Source organism: Anopheles ziemanni, chromosome 2, assembly GCF_943734765.1.
Source record: "Anopheles ziemanni chromosome 2, idAnoZiCoDA_A2_x.2, whole genome shotgun sequence".
NCBI classification, from domain to species: domain Eukaryota; kingdom Metazoa; phylum Arthropoda; class Insecta; order Diptera; family Culicidae; genus Anopheles; species Anopheles ziemanni.
The window spans coordinates 57704970-57722834 of record NC_080705.1 but is presented as its reverse complement, the minus strand read 5'-3'; the positions used below and the strand labels follow the sequence as shown (position 1 = coordinate 57722834).

Genomic DNA, 17865 nt, shown 5'->3' with positions numbered 1-17865 from the left:
AGTAATTTTAGTATAAATAATGCCTTAGCGTTTTCTCTTCTTTTTTATAATGTCTCCATTCCTAACAGTAAGCAGCGCGTGTTGTATCTAATTGAATCCTGGTTTGGCCATTTTAATTTGTTGACGGCATAGCGAGTCAGTCTTTTTTGTACACTTTCGAGTTTATTGTTCCATTTTTGCGAGTGCGGGCACCAAATAATAGATCCAATTCTAGTATTGATCGGACTAGACTGCAATAAATCGACTTTATGCAGTAAGGGTCGTCAAATTCGCTCGTCAATTTTTTTACCAGTCCTAACGCTTTGTTGGCTTTAGACACACATTTTTCATAGTGGCTTTTAAAACTCATTTTTTCGTCGAGAATTATACCTATATCGTTGATCGTTGTAGCTTTAGTGAGGAACGTGCCATTGATAGCGTACATAAAATTGATTGGGTTTCTATTACGATAAAACGAGATACTGCAACACTTTTCCGCACAGATTGACAACTTATTACGATCACACCGTTCAACAAATATGTTTACAATGTCTTGTAGTCTATCACAGTCATTATCACAGGATATTGGCAGATACAGTTTTACGTCATCGGCATACATTAGGTGACTAGTGTTGTTATGAATAAAATGTTATCATTTCAACGAAGGTATGCTTGTTTTACTTGAAACATTTATCTACCAAATCCAAAACAGGTTTAACTTGATTTTAAGCTAAACCTACGAAACTTTAGTGTTGTGTTTGCGATAACCATGCATACTTTCAGGAGCGCTAGTGTTGTTCAAAATTTAGCTGTTATAAAATATATATATTTAGGCGCCACTGGAATCTGCTCGCCAAATTGGCGCCCCATAATTTTGGGTTTCGGTTTAAAGGCAGCTACGTGTTTAAACTGCTTTGGGCTACATTTACCACCCATAATATCACATTTCACATACAATCTGAGTGTTGTTGAGCGGGTCAGCTTAATCTCTTAAGCGTAAAGACTTTCCCATAAGACTCTCAACGTCCTATCAACGTCCTCAACGTCCGTCAATGCTCGATACAGTCAAGCGTTCAGAATATCGCTGATATGGGTTCCGGACTCAAGCCTCTGCTTGCAAGTTCCTGACCATGTTTCAACACCTCTGCTTAGCTCGGTGTTAGAGAATGTGCGATGAGGACAAAGAAGTACGTGTATTTGATCGCACTCAAGGTTTTCCGAGAAGACATTTTGTTTCTGGACATAGTCTGGCCTTGATACTTTATACTTAATCCAATACATTTTATTCTTAATCTAGATAACTCTCTCTTCCTGTTTTTATCCGATTGATACAATTCCTTGGGTGTTTCAAAGGATCTTGGATCAATGAAAAAAATTTCAAATTTTTGTTTGTTTGAACAGTTCGGAGAATCAACTTGATCAGGCCGGAATGTTTTTGGGCGGTTATTTTGATCACGCTTTTTCAAAAGACCGTTCTAAAGTATTCATTGTAAGCACGTGTAGACTTTGTTCAAATAATATCTACTACACATTTTAGCTTTTTTTATGAATGGAGTTCTATGTACACTAAAACCTCGACCAATACTGAACCGTCGCTTCTGAAACTTTTCACACATTTAGTTTAAGTACTGCAGATTTTGTTGAAGGTTTGTTTGATCATTTTTTTTATAAAATCATCTAAATTTTACAATTGAAACTCAGTTTTACTACACAAACAAAACAAGCATGTAAACAAATGTCTAGGTGTATCCAACATAGTTACCCTAAGGTTTATACATTACGGGCAAATTGATGAAATATCAAACATTTTAAATATGTCGTTATTGTAACTATTAAATTTAAACATATCTTTCAAGTTTTAGTTAAAACCATAATTCTTTTCTCAATCCCTTCGTCACCGAGCAACGCCGGGGCGTCAAGCTAGTATACGATATTTTTATCCGATGGTTCAACTGATCGTTTATTAATTCATCCAAGTACTAAATCCACCCCGTGGTAACCGTTATATGTCTACTAATAATACTTTTTTAAACAACAACTCATTTTAGAAAGTGCATTGCCTTTAACGATCCGACAACACACTGAGTGTTACTACGCACTTTAAGCCTTTTTAACGATAAGGATTCGATTTTCACATTTCTAAAAATTGTTCTCATAAATTTTAATTTTAAGCTAATACAAAGAATAACTCAGCAAGTTTTGTCTTATTCACGTTTTATTCACGTTTATATATATTTTTACAGTTTTTTGCCCCACATTGAAGTCGATTTAAATACTCTTCAATCCACTTACAGCTTCGTCACCGTGGGGCGGTAGCCCTTCTCGTCCGCAACGTAGTCTACGCGATATCGCTGGCCGTTGGGGTCAGTGTACTCGTACGAACCGGAAACGGAAAGCGCAGGTTCCTCTGCTCCATCGACCGGCTTCAGTTCTCCCTTTTCTTCCCGCTTCTGGCCATCACTCTGCTCATAACTATACATTATCGGGATGAACGGATTATTGATCGTCGAATTAGAAAACGTGTAGAAAACAAATTCGCCAAACAATCGATAAACTATCGGATTTCAAGCACAACTTACGCAAATTGGTAGCTTCCATCGACGTTATTGTCGTTGGTGAACTGCACCAGTTCCACATCACCCTGTGGTCGAGCCAAGCAAAGTACGGCAAGGGAGGCGAAGATCGCAATCTAAGCAATCCGAACATAATTTGGAACGACGTAGAAGCAAGCAAGAGTATTAGATAAAGACCGTTCTAGGATAGGTTACGATTCAGCCAGAAAATATCCGCGTGGGTTTCATCCATACATTAGCGCTGTATGTTATTGTCTTGTTCGCATACGAACATGTGAGGATCGGCTTGGCGAACCAAGAAAAAGTGCCAAACCGTGTTCAGATAATTCTAATTTATGACGGAATAGGTCACCATGGCAAAGATGGGTTCTTTTTGGTTCCTAATCTCCACTAATACGTATGTATAAGTGTTTTGTCACACCAACGCATGACATACAGTCTTAGAAGTATATAGCATTTCGAATCCTCACGTTTTTGTTTATTTTCAAAACTACTTTAATTTTGGTTGGTAAAATCTTAGTTTTCACCAAAAACCCATATAAATAAACCAGTTTCTGTTTAACATGTTGATTTACTTCATCTTCTTCTTGGCGTCCTGCCCATTAAGGGCTTACAAGACTTTCATCCTATGTGTACGTGGATAGTTACTCCCCTCGTACAGATGGGAGGGTCCGGTGTCGGTTGGGATTCGAACCCACGCTGTCGAGGTACTAACTCACGCTATAGCTCGGCTGTCGCGAATCCCCATATTAGTTCTTAGAAACACTGATTTTTTTTATTTCAACCCCCACTATAACACGTAACACTGCATATAAAGTATAACAACTTGAGAGTCCCTTAGAAACACTATCCTCAAAGATTTCTCATCAAATAAGAAACTCATGCGAAAGGTATTTTTTGCAAAAATCTCACTTGAAGGAACCTAAACTTTCTGTATAACGTAACAGCAATGAACGACTTTAACCTACCAGCAGCTTCATGTTCACTATTTGGAGGGCGGCAAAAAGTCCTTTTACTACACGGTAGTGTGTCCTTTGGGTTTGGCGCACTGCGAGTGAGGTTGGATGACAGAACAATGAACGTCGGTGATGACTGGTGGCCCCTTATATACTGCTGTCTATCTGCTACCCAAACAACCCGATCCTAAGCCGGAGGACGGGAGAAGGCACAAGCTTCAGGAGGTTCAAATGGCGCGATCGCAGGAGGCTTAGGTGACGCGTCCGTGCAATCGCCGCAATTTATCACCTGATTTTGAAGCTATGCTTCCTTACATGTGTGTTTCGACTTTGGCTGCCGTGCATCGAAAGAGCTTGAAAGAGAAGAAATATACATCAGGATGAGAGAAGAATTGATAGAGTGTTGGTACTTGCGCGTATGAAAGAATAAGAGGTATCAACAGGGTAGAAAGAGAGCAAGGGTTAAAAAGTTAAATAGAGAAAGAGCGGTCAATCCTAAACCATCGACAACGAGTGAGGTTGAATGTTGGCGGGGAAACCGGCGGTAATATGGCCGGTGAGATGAAGAAGATGAGCACGTCGTCGCCAAAACTGTCCACTGGAATGAACATGGGTTAGTTTGGTGGGGATCAGGTGGACAAGGCACAAATATGTATGTATGTATGTATGCAGGTATGTTAAATTGTCGAAGGACGAAAGATTCCGGTAGCTTTGAGGGCCTTGAGTATTACATTGTACTCATTGTGAACATTTTTTTGCAAAATTATTATTATACAAAAAAATCCTGTTTACGTATTTTTATGTGTCCCGTGTCTGTACTTGTACGTATGCCTCAGCTCCAAAATATGTTTTCTATTAAATCATTTCTGTCTGTAGGACAATCCACAATTTCCGTGGATTCTACCCTATTTTAATTGTTTGCACCATTGATACATTAAATTGATTGGTTCAGCTGAATTTGTCAGCAAAGAGGGACTGCTAGTTAGAAGCTAATGGCGCTGATTGAGTTTATGTACATTATTTTAACAAAAACAAAATGTGTACACACATCAGAATTATTCTTTCGGGCATCTAAAACTGTAAGAGTTCAAGGGTAGGCAAAACTTTGACATCTAAAATGAGAAATTCGTGACATTAGCTTATGTCATTATAGGTTTTGAAGGATATTTATAAGTTCAATCTTTTTATTATCATTTCAATAATCAATTCATAAGTAAGAGCAACTAATCAAAATTCAGCATTTCGACTTTCTTTTGTACTGAAATTTTGTATCATGACATTTTGCTTTTCTAAATATCATAATTCTTAGTTTTTAATCCGATAATAAAAATGGAATAAATTGAAGAGGGAAAGCTGGTTCAGGTAGCATGAGACGTTGCTACAGTGATAATGGCATCATCTCAAAATTTTGGCTCATGACAAAAATTTCAGCAGAAGATAAAATAACACACTTTTGAAATTCATTACTTTATAAAAATGAATAGCATACTTTTGAAAACTGATTTCATTCATCGAGTAAAAGAAACTTTACTTTTACAAACCCATAATACTTGCTGTCTAGTATTATTATTATATCGCTCTCGAACGTAAAACATTTAAATTACGAAATGGTATCAAATGCATCTATGTTCATAACTACTGAACTAAGGAGCATTAGAATTCCGAAGATATACGTGATGCTGTAGCTGTGCAAGAGCACGTGTACATGATATATCGGATTGCTTAATTTACTGTTGCTTATACGGTGCGTTTTGCACTAAAGACTAATGGAGTAGGTTTGTTTTTTAATTATCATTACTAAGTGCATAATGATGTGCTAACAGGTGAGCTGCGAGCAGATTGGCATTACTGGTAATATCGTTCTTTTTCGCACAACTCCAGCATACCAAATGCAACGACAGAGTTGATTATTTAAAAATTAGCACCTGATTCCAAATCGTGGTTCAATGGCCACCTCAACGCTTCACGCCGATTGCCGAAGACAAACAGTGTGATCCATTCATGAGACGGCGGGACGCTATGGAATAACTGAGCAACTATAACGATATTAATTTTTTTCTGTTTTATTTTACTCAGCAGCCCCAGCTGTAGTTCGGAAAACCTGGTGTCATGGGTTTCTTTTCCAATTGACGAAAATCAAAGTGTCAACCACTTCATAAAAAGTCATGAAAACGCACTATGAACGGTATCAAATATCGGATTGATGTCAGGTGAAGATAAACGGAACCGAAACGAAGCGATCATAAACGAGTTTTAGGGCGTTGGCTAGATTAAACATATAGAGCATCTACATCCGCGGGGGGGTCCGCGACAGCCGAGCGGTAGCGCCGGTTAGAAAATCGTCCCATGAGCGCCGGGGCTTACCACCTCGACGGCGTGGGTTCGAATCCCAACCGAGACCGGACCCTCCCCTGTACGAGAGGACTGACTATCCACGTACAACAGGGAAACAAGTCTCGTAAGCAGAACGAACCTGCGACGAGTACACGAAAATAACTAGCCAGTAAATATTTTTATTGATGGCGTAAGAGGCAAAACCGCTTCAATCGCAAAACCTATAACGAACAGCGCGTCCTCGCACAACTGCAACTGGTCAACTCAAGGTTCAGGAGGGGGCAGTGGGTGTCAATGTGCATACTATAAACATCGAGCGTGTGTGTATAAAGGTGGTGATGGTCTGGTCAACAAAAAAGTGGGTATCTACTAGAAATGCCTCTGAGGTAGCCAAACAAATCATCATGAAATTATCAAACACTCGAACTCTAGCGGAATTCTATGTTGGTACGTCGAACAAGGTAGTGCTGGTGGTGAGGGAAAGGGTGATCGATGGTGCTCTCATCGGCATTTGAGCACCACTACGATCAACTGGCATCAGCGCTATTTAATACTCTGATGGAACTGGAAGCAATACAAGGGCTTTAAGACGATGAAGAGTTGTATTCGGACACCCAAATCACAAACTCTTCAAACGCTGTTCGTTTCCACAGATTATCGAAACTGAAGGTCGTTTGGAATGCCTTGAGGCTTCACTGAGCAGAAGATTTCGGCATTAAACAGGATACAACCCGTAAACAATTCGACCTTGCGTATGAGTCACCGCCGACGGAAAAATAAATACAGTGTTGGTTAAGTTTTCTATTTAATTTTTGTGTTAAATTTCATTAGTGTTGTTTGTTTCCCATGATATCAAAAGTTTGACGGAATATCATTTTTGGCTATGATTTATTTAAATCTGTTCTAGCACGTATAGCTTACTTATTCACCACGAGTAAAACTAACGGGAGTAAATTCTTGAACTAAAGAAATTACTGGTAGTTGCGTTATCTATCATTTTTGCTAAAAAAAGGTACTAACCTTTGGACCACTGTTGTGACTTCCTAATTTGTTCAACAAGGCGCAAATGAGGTGATAACAATCTGGACGGAAGATCCATTGTTTTTTATTGAGGGTGGGTGTTCTTCTAATAAGATAACACCAAATAATGTTATGAAACATAAGCCATAAGCTTCTATTTAGTGAAAAATATTGCATAGCCGATGAAAAAAAGAGAATAGAAGTTTTGTATTGGTCTAATAGGTAGTACTTGATTTTACCCATTTGTAAAAAATGTAGTAAAATTTATATGAAATTTATATAAATTTTTTTTAGAAATTCTTAGGTTCTTAGAAAAAAACACATATTTTCTTGGTTATCCAATAAAATCATATGCCTGATTGAACAACAAACTAGAATACATTGGATTGATTGAAGGTGCAACATCTCAACAATCGAACAACAGATATCTTCACCAACAGATATATCCAAGAAACGAACAACCATATCAATTGCCATTGCCAATAGTAACTTCATTATACTAACCTGGAATTAGCATTTCCTCCTTGAGGCATTTAGATAATTTTTTACTGAAAAAAACATTTAAAATAAACAGGCGGTATATTGTTGGATGTTTAAATTTTTTTTAATTTTGTTTTTATTTTTTTGTTTATTTTACACCAAATGTACAACTCCCTCAATTTATCTGTTTTTGTGTTTGTTTGTTTAACGTTCTCCGGAGGAAAGGGGAATCTTTATAAGACATGGCGAACGGTTCTTGAAGCGCGCTAGGCGAGCAACACAGAAAAAAGAGGAAGAGAGGTGAAGCTCATCTCTCGCGGAAAAGATTCACCTAGACCTCGGTGATGGTCGGGTTGAAGCCATTCTCGTCGGCAATGTACTTGACCAGGTAGCGCTTGCCCTCCGGGTCGGTGTACTCGTACTGGCCAGTGATGGACAGCGCCTGCACATCCTCGTTGTCAACGTTCTTCACCGTCTTGAGGGAGGCCGACTCATCACGCTTTTGGTCATCCGACTGATCGTAGCTGAAGCTGTACGAACCGTCCACAAGCCCGGTGTGGTCGATGTCCAGCTTGCGCACCTCAATGTCTCGGTTTGGGGCGCAGGCCGCGATGGCAACGAGGGCAGCGAGAACAATCTGTACGGAAGATAAAGTACGGCAATGGTGATTCATTTGTGAAAGACTAACTCGTTTAATTAGGCGGAAGGAGATAATCCACCGATGTGTGTGACGAATATTTCCTAATTCACCAAATAAAACTAATGAACTATCTACGGTTAGCTGAGCTTCTTTAATAGGAGAAGTATGACTGATTCGCCATACTAATGCTTGCTTTCAATAAAAAAGGATCACTAGCGGATTCAGCACTAAAGCAATCATATTCACAAAAGCTCCTTAAAAACCTATTTCCTAAGATCGCTAGTGTTTTATTTCCTCATCAATACGCCTCGTAACAATCTGTCAAAGCATCAATTGGCTAAACAGAGGTTGACCATGATTTTTTTCCAGGAAGATACCAGACGACGTCTCATTAAAAAAAACTTCAATCGAAAAGAGAGCTTCAATCAAAACCATCTCGCATCGATGGTATTCTGTTTTGTTTTCGATTTCGATCATAAAACCGGTTTTTGACGGTTGTCACAGTTTGTATCCCGATTACTCCAGAATCCGTACGAAAGACGATCAGGATCAGCTGGATGAACTCATTTTAAGAAGTAAATGATGTTGTTCTGATTTCCTTTCCAGTAAAATTCAATAGTTCTAATAACTAAGGGGAACTGTCGGCAACTAAAACTCTATAACTGTAGCACAACAGATGCCACTTTTATCTTAACTGGCAGTTTCACGATCACTTTCTCCGGTTCTACACTTTTTCCAGATTCCAACATTGTTTTATAATCCCACTCACCAGGACTTTCATTTCGGAGTTTAGTTCGCAGAACTTTTGTTTGGAAACGAGGATGAGAAGCTTTTGCTACTACAGATCTTTTCACAATGCTCTTCGAAGCTACAATGCTCTAGTGAGACACTCTACTGCGTTATATATCTGTTGGTTGGTCTTCAGACCAGCCAAATCAACACCAGATGACCTCCATTAATTCAAATTCCGCACAAACTGCTACAAATTCCTAAGTTGAAGAAGCAACACATCAGTTTTGTTTCTTCTTTGTTAGTCCACCACTAACTTTATCTGCTATCAGCTTTATCTGCCTGGGCTGAGGCAACCGGAATGTGCCAGACTTCGCAAAATTGAGACAAAAAACTAAATAATCACCGAAAAATATCCACCGACGAAACTAGAGTGGTATTCAAATAATGGCCATCGTAACCTTTCAGCATGGCTCGTCTTCGCGACGCCGAAGATGGATCTCCACCGGTGCAGCCAGCTAATCGCTAGCTTAGTATTTGTCTGAGAAGTTTTAGCTTTTTAGAACTTTGTTAATGTTTTTTTATTGCAACGCGGTTTCAAAGAACCGTTTTTTGTGAAATTTCGATTTTTGAACAGTCTAAGTTTGCCCAACAAAAAAGTCTCGTCGTAGGTGTAAGGACGTCTTCGCAGGCTGGTTTGCCGGCTCGTCGGAGGATATCTTCTCAAGGTCTGATGAATACAAACCTGCTCCGAACCGGTTCCAACTTTTCTACCGAATGTTTCGGTGATCTAGATTGGTTGTTAGGCGCCGGTTATTTTTCGGCGTGTAGAATTTGCAAAGCCGGCTGCCGGTTCTACGCAAGCCAGACAAAGTTCTTCGTTGGCTTTTATCGGTTTTGATGTGGGTTTTACAAGGTCAATCGAAGAGGATTCTCCAGATACTTCCTGGTTAACAGCATCTCTTCTGTTTTTCTTTAGTCGTCAGCAGTCTAGGCTCTAGACCCTACGGCAAATGCAATAAAACGATAATAAATGGCACCGGATGCTACACTATCTTCTGCTTTGGTTGGCCCATGTTTATAATTGATAAACACGTTTTCTGTTCAGGTTTTACAAACTTGTAACGTTGTTGTTACATATATTTGTCAAACATTTGTGTGTGAATGTTGTGCTTGCTTGTTATCCTGAAAATTCAATTATATCTATTATTTTCTGCATTCCATTTTCAGTCCTCACCTCACAAGCCGATTTTTAATTGTTGTACGAAACATCGCTTTCCATGTTCTAATGTTGCCTGACTGTTCTAAGTTGGTACGAGAAACAGAAGAAATCCTTAAGACTCTTCATAAAGAATACATTGAGCGAACAAACTCAGCATTGTTTCGGTTCACACTTAAACGTTGGATAGTGCGGACTTTTAACTCCAAAGATCCAAGAATTTTAACTAACGGCATGTAACAATGAATAATAATAAATTACCTGAAAGTATTATGTTAAAAATTACGCTGTGAGTATTTTATTGCGAAAAATTTGGCATACTTTTCGTATTATATGATTTAAAATAAAAATGGCTATATAATAAAAAATACCAAGTTAAAGATGAACACAAGAGAATGCACTCAAACGATAACATTGTTCAACCCAATAAACAATATGAAGAATAGTGCTGGAAAGAATTGTATTGGGACGATAACACTAATTTTTATGACCACACAAAACAAAGCCATTACCAATAGCTCCAATATCGGCTAATGCTGCCGTCGCTCGGCTCCACGTAGGTGCCAGAACGTTTTTCCGCAACGTTTGGATCGGCGACTCATCTCTGTCCCCGACTGTTTCCTTCGACTTTGTGCGATCCATTAGATATTCTAATTCGGCGCTCTTTGAACTTTGCACACGTCCATAAATTAGACGCGTGGTCCATCCTTGGCCCGAGTCAGACGATGTTTCAGCGAGCACACGAATCGGAACGCGTGCACCCGGACCAACTCATGTAAACATTCTCACACTGGCAGTGTTCGTCACAGACACAAAGGCAGGGAGATGCTTTTTACACATCTCCTTGGCAGAAACCGTTAAGCAAAACAAAGCAAGTAGAAATGGCATTCTTCAGATGGCGCGCGTCCTGTCGTGGAATAACTTTTTATACGGGATTAACGTTTACAATGGTATGAAACCGATCACCGTGGTCATCGTCATCATGATCGTCACTGGGACGATCACTAAGATTAGAATATTCGCCGTTTGTTATGTAGTCTCGCTTCCGAATATCATGAGGGATGATTTCGTTAACTCACCTGATATTCGACCATAAACACTGGCGATCGGATTCTTATTCGGCATGTTCAGCTTTTTTGCCTTCACCTAGCTCAGAAGCCCACGCTCATTGTTGTAGATAAGCAATTTTTACTTAATTCTTTTTCTATCCATCCTATCTATCTAACAGTCCGTCAATAAAAAACGAGTTAAATCGAGTGTACTTAAGGCTTGGCCGACGAGTCTAGAAGTAAAACGTATTTCTGTAAGCGACTCCTACGAATGGACTGGATGTATAATCATGTATAAGATCGACTGAAAAATGGTTTCCGGCTAATTGTAAAGCAGCCGTAAAAATACTACTTCAAAAATGATGATGACGTTATTGTATTATTGTAGTAAAGAACAAGCCTTTTCAAGTAAAGTAATCTTTGAATTATAAGGTTTAGACGACCGAGTTTTTTCCCTTCGAAGTCCTTCGATAGTACAGCATAAATAGTTTCTTTCAAACATGAATCAAAAATATCATCTTTCGCAACGAATCCTGCGGAGTAGACACACATACACAAATGGTGACATGGTGACATCCGAAACGGTGATGCAAGACGAAAAGATGGCAAACAAGTTTGAAACTGGAAGTTCATGGGGTTACCTTCCTCCCAAGGCCAACATTTTGTTCGCGATAGTCTTCGTTTCGCTGCCGGGCGAAATTAGAAGCTCAATCAATATTCCAAATGTCCACCACAAGGTCACCGTCGTCGTTTCTGGAGCAGTTATCGGGTGGAAGACATTTGATTTGCAAATGCATGCCGAGTCTTCATTGATCCCGACGAGGGACCATAGGGGAATAACAGCAACACCCATTTACGCAAAAACTCATCATCTTAATCCACCGGTTGCATCAGTTATCGCCGGACGAGCTAGTGAAACACACGTGCCGGAGAGGCTGAAAAAGTGCACCATCGTTTGGTGGCCTATGCAAATTTAAACCCACCAGCGGACACGTTTTGCCGTCATCCGGATGGGTTGTGAGATGGCATCTGTCAATCTGAAGGGTTGGAATTTACCTCCACGCTCATCAAACGGTGTCAGAGTCCGAGCATTTTATCGTACGGATACTCCACGTGATCTCAAGGATCTAGATGGGGAACATCTCCATGTCGTTTCCAGTTACCACAAGGCGTAAGCGATGCCACAATTAGTATTCAGGGGAAGTTCCGTCTGGAACCGGATGTAAAGAAAATGTTTTGACGTCGTTCTTTGTTTGTATTGCTAGCGGGTGAAATCACTGGACAAGCATCAATGCGATCATAAGCCATCATCTTGTCGCCAAAAACAAGTTGATGGTGACAAATCACAACCCGTCGTAACCGGAGGATGTTCGAAGCACCAAGAAGAACACACATTTGTTACCGAACGTAATCATGCCAAGCTTGCCCACACTGTCCACGCTGAACTGCTGCCCGAGGTCCCCGTCGGGGTGTAAATGTCAAACGTTGACCAGGGTAGGTGTTTATACACACACATGGAAGAAAAAAACCCAAAAGACTGATCTAACACCCGATCGCGTATCTCAGTGCCACCGCGTGCCGCACGATGATACTGTCCGGTGAGGAGGTTGATGTTTGATGTGCCTAAGTGGAAAATTGCGCCAAACCAACCAGTTATCCTCGACGAGGGCCGCACACCTGCAGTACTGACCGATGGGTGCATTTCGGCGCTCTTGGATAGCGCATCGTTTTAACAGTCGTCAAATGTTCCAAAGATGAAGACGTCGATGATATGCACGATGTTAGCAGAGACTGTCTTCGCCTGTTCGATAACACGGGGTAGCGGCGTGTGCGCTCAATTAGCGATCGACAGAAACCTTCCCCTACAAGCGATCATAACCGAAACTCTCCGACAGGTCGTTGGGTTAGAGGGTCATAAGATGCTCGGGCGCTTCGTTGCGAATGGGACGTCGACGTGCGGAATCCACCGGCCTAACGCGTGCCGCAATGATGGATGGTTAAACATCGAACGTTAAAAGTATGATATGTCTTCCTTTTCCTGCTATCTGTTATTTCGACACCAAACACCTTCAAACACGTATGCTTCTCATGCGTGCCGTAGAGATTATGACTCGTGGTTTGAATTGTAAACTACTTGAAACACACCCAAAAATGCAACTGAGCGATGCCCACACTGAGGCACTCAAGTGGTAAGGTATAAATATTTGCTTCCCGATTTTGATTGTTGTATTTCGGTAGATGAGGGAATCTTTTAATGAATGACGTGTAGTTAGCATGAAAGGAAATCAGGCACTCTAGAGCAATCTGGGTAAATAAAACCAAACAGAGTACCCCGGTGGCCTACAATTCCACTGTATTACGTAACATTCGTCAGAAACATCGAACTGTGCAATAACGTCTGAGTTACTTGATTTTGGTTTGTTATGAACACTTGTTTTCAAACATTTTTATTTTACTGAGCACATCCCTCGGATTATTCAACAGGTTCTCTCTAGTATATTGTTTAGCTCACAATCACCTTTCACCTTCCCTTCCACATCCAGTGAAGTACACTTAACGCTGGCTCGCAGTGGAACGGCTTCCTTTGGAACTTTCCCTTTCGGTCAACTCACTAGGTCACGATCGATCTTTCTCTAGGTCACCTGCATTTCCACGCAACATACGGTATGGAGGTCGTGGCCAACTTTTGCCGCTGACCGCCTTTTCCAAAAGATCCACCCAGGTGAAAGCGGCGAGCTCACGATTTTTAGTATCGACGCGCGCAGTTCAAGATCAACGCACTGTCGGCCGATCACAGATGGAAAGCGAAAGTGTTTAACCGGTTGCATACATTTAGGCGCAGCTCGTTCACATCTTACAGCATCTCACAACGCCGCGGAGATGAGCAAAAACATCGAAAGGAATGAGCTAGTGTTTGGACAAGCATGAATGAAATGGTATCCGTCATGGTGTGTTTTTTTTTTAATTAATATTCCTCTAAATGAAGCGGCACACAATCTTATTAAAAAATTAAGCAATCAATGCATTGAGTTTCCTCGCCTCTGCAAGGTAGGAAGCAGAATACAGGCTCAAATGGTACGGCACGCGAACCGTCAGTACTCGCAGTATAATGAATTCCACCGCCCTCCCTTCCTCTCGATCGGAGGGATGCATACCGTAATGCGGTGTGGTCACGGAGAATTAACTTCGCCGCGAAACGAAACAACCTACAGTGCGGTGCCAGTTTTCCCCTAAATGTATATTAAATACCAAAAACCGACCAACTGCAGGACCGACCGAGGGACCGGTCTCGCCGATCCCGACAACCCGACTGCCCGGCGATACCAAACGTGAAGGAAAACGCACGCTGCCGACTACGCGCCCCTTGCACTCTCGGTGCTCAGGAGCCTAAGCAAACATTTTCAATATATTCGTCCCCTTAACGGGAGGGCGCGCAGTTCATTGTGCTGCCATTGTGGCAGGGGAAACATAAGGCGGCCCTGCCGAACGCCAGAGCGAGGGGAACAAAACACAAGCAACAACACCAAACAGGATCGAGCAATGGTGGTTTTAGCATTTTAAGGATTTAGCCACGGTAACACCTGCATGTTCGTCTCGGTTCTAAAATAAACACCCCAACCATTGCGGAGATGCTGCAAAATGGGTCTCGTGGTGCAGGGCTAGGAGCGAGGCAGCGAAAGCGATTTGTTGTAGCACCCGAAAAACATATGATCGGTTTCTCACACGGTTCCGTACTTCCGTGTGCGCGGGGTTGGCGATTTAAGTGCAAGGCGCTTTCGGGTTGTTTGCCGAACGACGCAAAAATCAACCCATCAACCCCATGAGCTGGGAACTGGCGCATGTGGCGCATGGTCGGTACACCAGAGCGACGCACTGGATTGGTTGGTGTTGCTTCTGGTTCGCTGCTTGTAAGACCCTCGCCGGTTGCGACAACGAGCTCCGGTGGTGGAAAAACAAATCGTCCGAATCTGCCGACGATCATTTTCCCCTTTCCATTCTGCCAGCCAGGACATGCCATGCGAGGATTGAACGGGTTCCGAGAAGCAAAATTTGGCTTGCTAATAAAGCACTTCAGAGTTGGCCGATTGGTAGCTCAAAAACACGCCGCCTCAAAGCGGGTCGGGCAAATTCATTACGATACGCACTTGCCATCGGCGTCGGACGGAGTTCAAGTGCGTCGATCGAGCGAAGGGTTTTCCCCTCTGACTGTTGCCACTGTTTTCCAGCCCGGGAAGAGGCCTGTGAAATAATGCAAATGTTTGATAAAATGATAAAATTATTTCGATTCATAAAAATGAAAAAGAAAGAAACACACATACACACTCACCCCCATTGCTCGCAAACAGAAGAGGCGATTAATGTGTCGCAAAGGAAAAGCGGGATATCATTGAAGAGAACAATGAACGAATGATTAAGGCCAGATTTTATCACCATGCAGTTGTCGTTTCTATCAGTCGATTCTATCTAATTTTGAATTGTGTTTGTTCGTGGAAAATATGCATCCACCTTAACTAACTCAAAAGATAGGATCTAATTTTCTTATTTCCGCAGCAGCTTCAAGTGGTCGTGGCAATTGTGCGGAAACATTAAGTTGTTTTTCTTCATGAACTGATTCGAAAATGTGCGAAATCAATTTTCAAACACAAATATTACCCATCGACCGAAAATCGTCGAGACAAATTATTTCGACATATTTTAGTGCTCATATTAGCATATCACATGAACATATATTTCCAATCGAGTGTAGACGCTTCCCGGATGATCTCATTTTAACCTTTTTTGTATTGTAATATATGGAGCATGAATTAACCCACAAATTGTTGCATAAGTGAATTGTTTTACATACGGCAGCACAACGACCCATAATCATCTCTTAATCTTCCTGCATTTAAGAAAAAAAATCGAACGCCTAGTTTTATAATTAAACACACCGAGATGACCCACGCCAGACAACCGAGGAAACGTTTTCGCACTTCAGTGCAAACCGCAGGGCCTCTCTAGCGCCACCCGATGCGGTAATCCATCATCGGTCGGTTCAAGCAAAAACAATGCGCGGGGGAAAGTATCAACAAAACCCGTGGCCACATCCTTTTGCATCTTTCTACGTCTCTGCTGCGTTCGCGCGAAGACGAACCCATCAATCACCTGCCAGTCGTACTTCCGTGGCAGCCCACTGGCGGAAATCGACAACTTTTTCCTCCGGCCCGATGGTTTCTGGCTTTTCCATCTGTGTCTTTTTACTTACGTGTTGTATTGTTGAAAAGATTTTTGTTTTGATTTCAGCTTGTCTCGTTGCGGTGATAGCTGTTCAATCATTGCAAACCACTCGCCATAATCGATCGGAGCATCTTAGCGCTTCGATTTGATGTGGTATAATAAAAAACGACCTGCAGACCACAGCACTGTCTTTCACTCGTAGGCGGAAATTGAGGTCTCGGACGATTTAGTAGCAATTAAATGCTTCACTGGTTGCTAATAAACGGAAACTGGACAAGCGTTGATTGAGATGACAAAGAAGATGCTTAGTTTGCTTTGGTGATTAAAATCTCTACCATTTGCCTAAAAAACTCCACTACTTGTTGTCAACGGATGTGTCTGTTGAAAACAGCAAAAACATATTTGTAAGCCATTGTTGGGTGGTGTTTTAGAAACAACGGTAAGATAAGATGATAGTAGCAAATACTGTTAGTTTAACTCAGTTTTAGACGTTAGGAACAAATATACTTGCCATAATAGTAGTCTTTCTCTTTAGGGAAAAAAATTAAGTAATCAATTTCCACTAATTACATTACATTACGTTACGAAGGTCAATATAAGAAGAAGTCTTATTCTATTCATTCAAATTGTCAAAACTAACCGATGAAAAGTTTCACAAAAAATCACTTGCTCACGAACTTTATTTCAATGCAACAAGGCTCGTCAAATGTTGGTAGATGAAAAAAAGATGACTTATTGCACATTTCTTTTCCTCAATCATCCACGACAAATGCATCAATAAAAGTAGAATCAACCACAGGTGCAACATCCATCGTCCATTAGCGTCCACCCTCATCCATCGACCTATCTGAGGTGCACTTTATTGCTCTCTACAGAAACCCTCAAAAAACAACAGTGTGAAAAGAAAAGTAAAGAGACCAATCGAATGAAAAAAAGGCAAAAAGAAATGCATAGACACTGCGGCCAATCTCACTCAATGCATCAATTTGACTGCCCCGCATGTAACACGATCGTGTTAATGCACCGCCAACGGGCGTCTATTTTTGGGGTGGTGAATGTGTGTTACATTTATGCTCGCGCCGTCTGCCAATTTTCAATCGAACTCGATCATCCCCCTTCGAGCAGAATCATTGGAGGCCATTATTTTCTACTACCCTTGTTTTCGTACAGCAAGATGCTGTCGACCAAAACCTATCCGCGTTTGCAAGAGCACACTTATTTCAGCAAACGAACGCGGCCTCGCATTACGTCAGGCTGTTTTTCCCGCCCGCAAAAGACCATCAAACGATAAGAAGCAAAACATAATCATTGCTCAAGCCATGTTATGAGGAAAAACTTGATAACAAATAAAACAGTATAAGATTTTTCTATTTTTGATGGATCACTTGATAGTTCAGAACAGTTCAAATAATAAGCCATAGAATTACAGTGTATCAAGAGTAAAACACGTCAGGAGCACTACAATCTCTAGATACTTCTAAGTAACCATACTATGTTATCGAAATAGTGCCAAGTATTAGCATTGTGACACATCCCAAAAAAACGCTGACTAAAGTTTCTAATAAAACCCAATGATTGCAAACGAAATTTAAAGGTTTTTTATCACATTTATTTGAGTATATATCAGAAAACAGTAAGATCAACGTTGGCCAACGTCGGGAGGTAGGCG

The 17865-nt window shown here is 41.1% G+C and overlaps 2 protein-coding genes across 2 annotated transcripts; both read right to left on the bottom strand.

The window, feature by feature from the left end:
• Positions 1-2267: 2267 nt before the first annotated feature.
• On the bottom strand, positions 2268-3532 carry LOC131293935 (endocuticle structural glycoprotein ABD-5-like). Its single transcript, XM_058321984.1, has 3 exons — positions 3521-3532; positions 2559-2668; positions 2268-2451 (listed from the first exon to the last, which is right to left on the bottom strand). Exons 1-3 carry the CDS (start codon positions 3530-3532, stop codon positions 2268-2270), a joined length of 306 nt encoding a protein of 101 aa, XP_058177967.1.
• A 4141-nt stretch (positions 3533-7673) lies between these two features.
• LOC131281532 (larval cuticle protein 1-like) lies at positions 7674-8763 on the bottom strand. The gene is made up of 2 exons (XM_058310870.1): positions 8752-8763; positions 7674-7979 (listed from the first exon to the last, which is right to left on the bottom strand). The coding sequence occupies exons 1-2, from the start codon at positions 8761-8763 to the stop codon at positions 7674-7676; spliced, it is 318 nt and encodes a 105-aa protein (XP_058166853.1).
• Positions 8764-17865: the final 9102 nt, after the last annotated feature.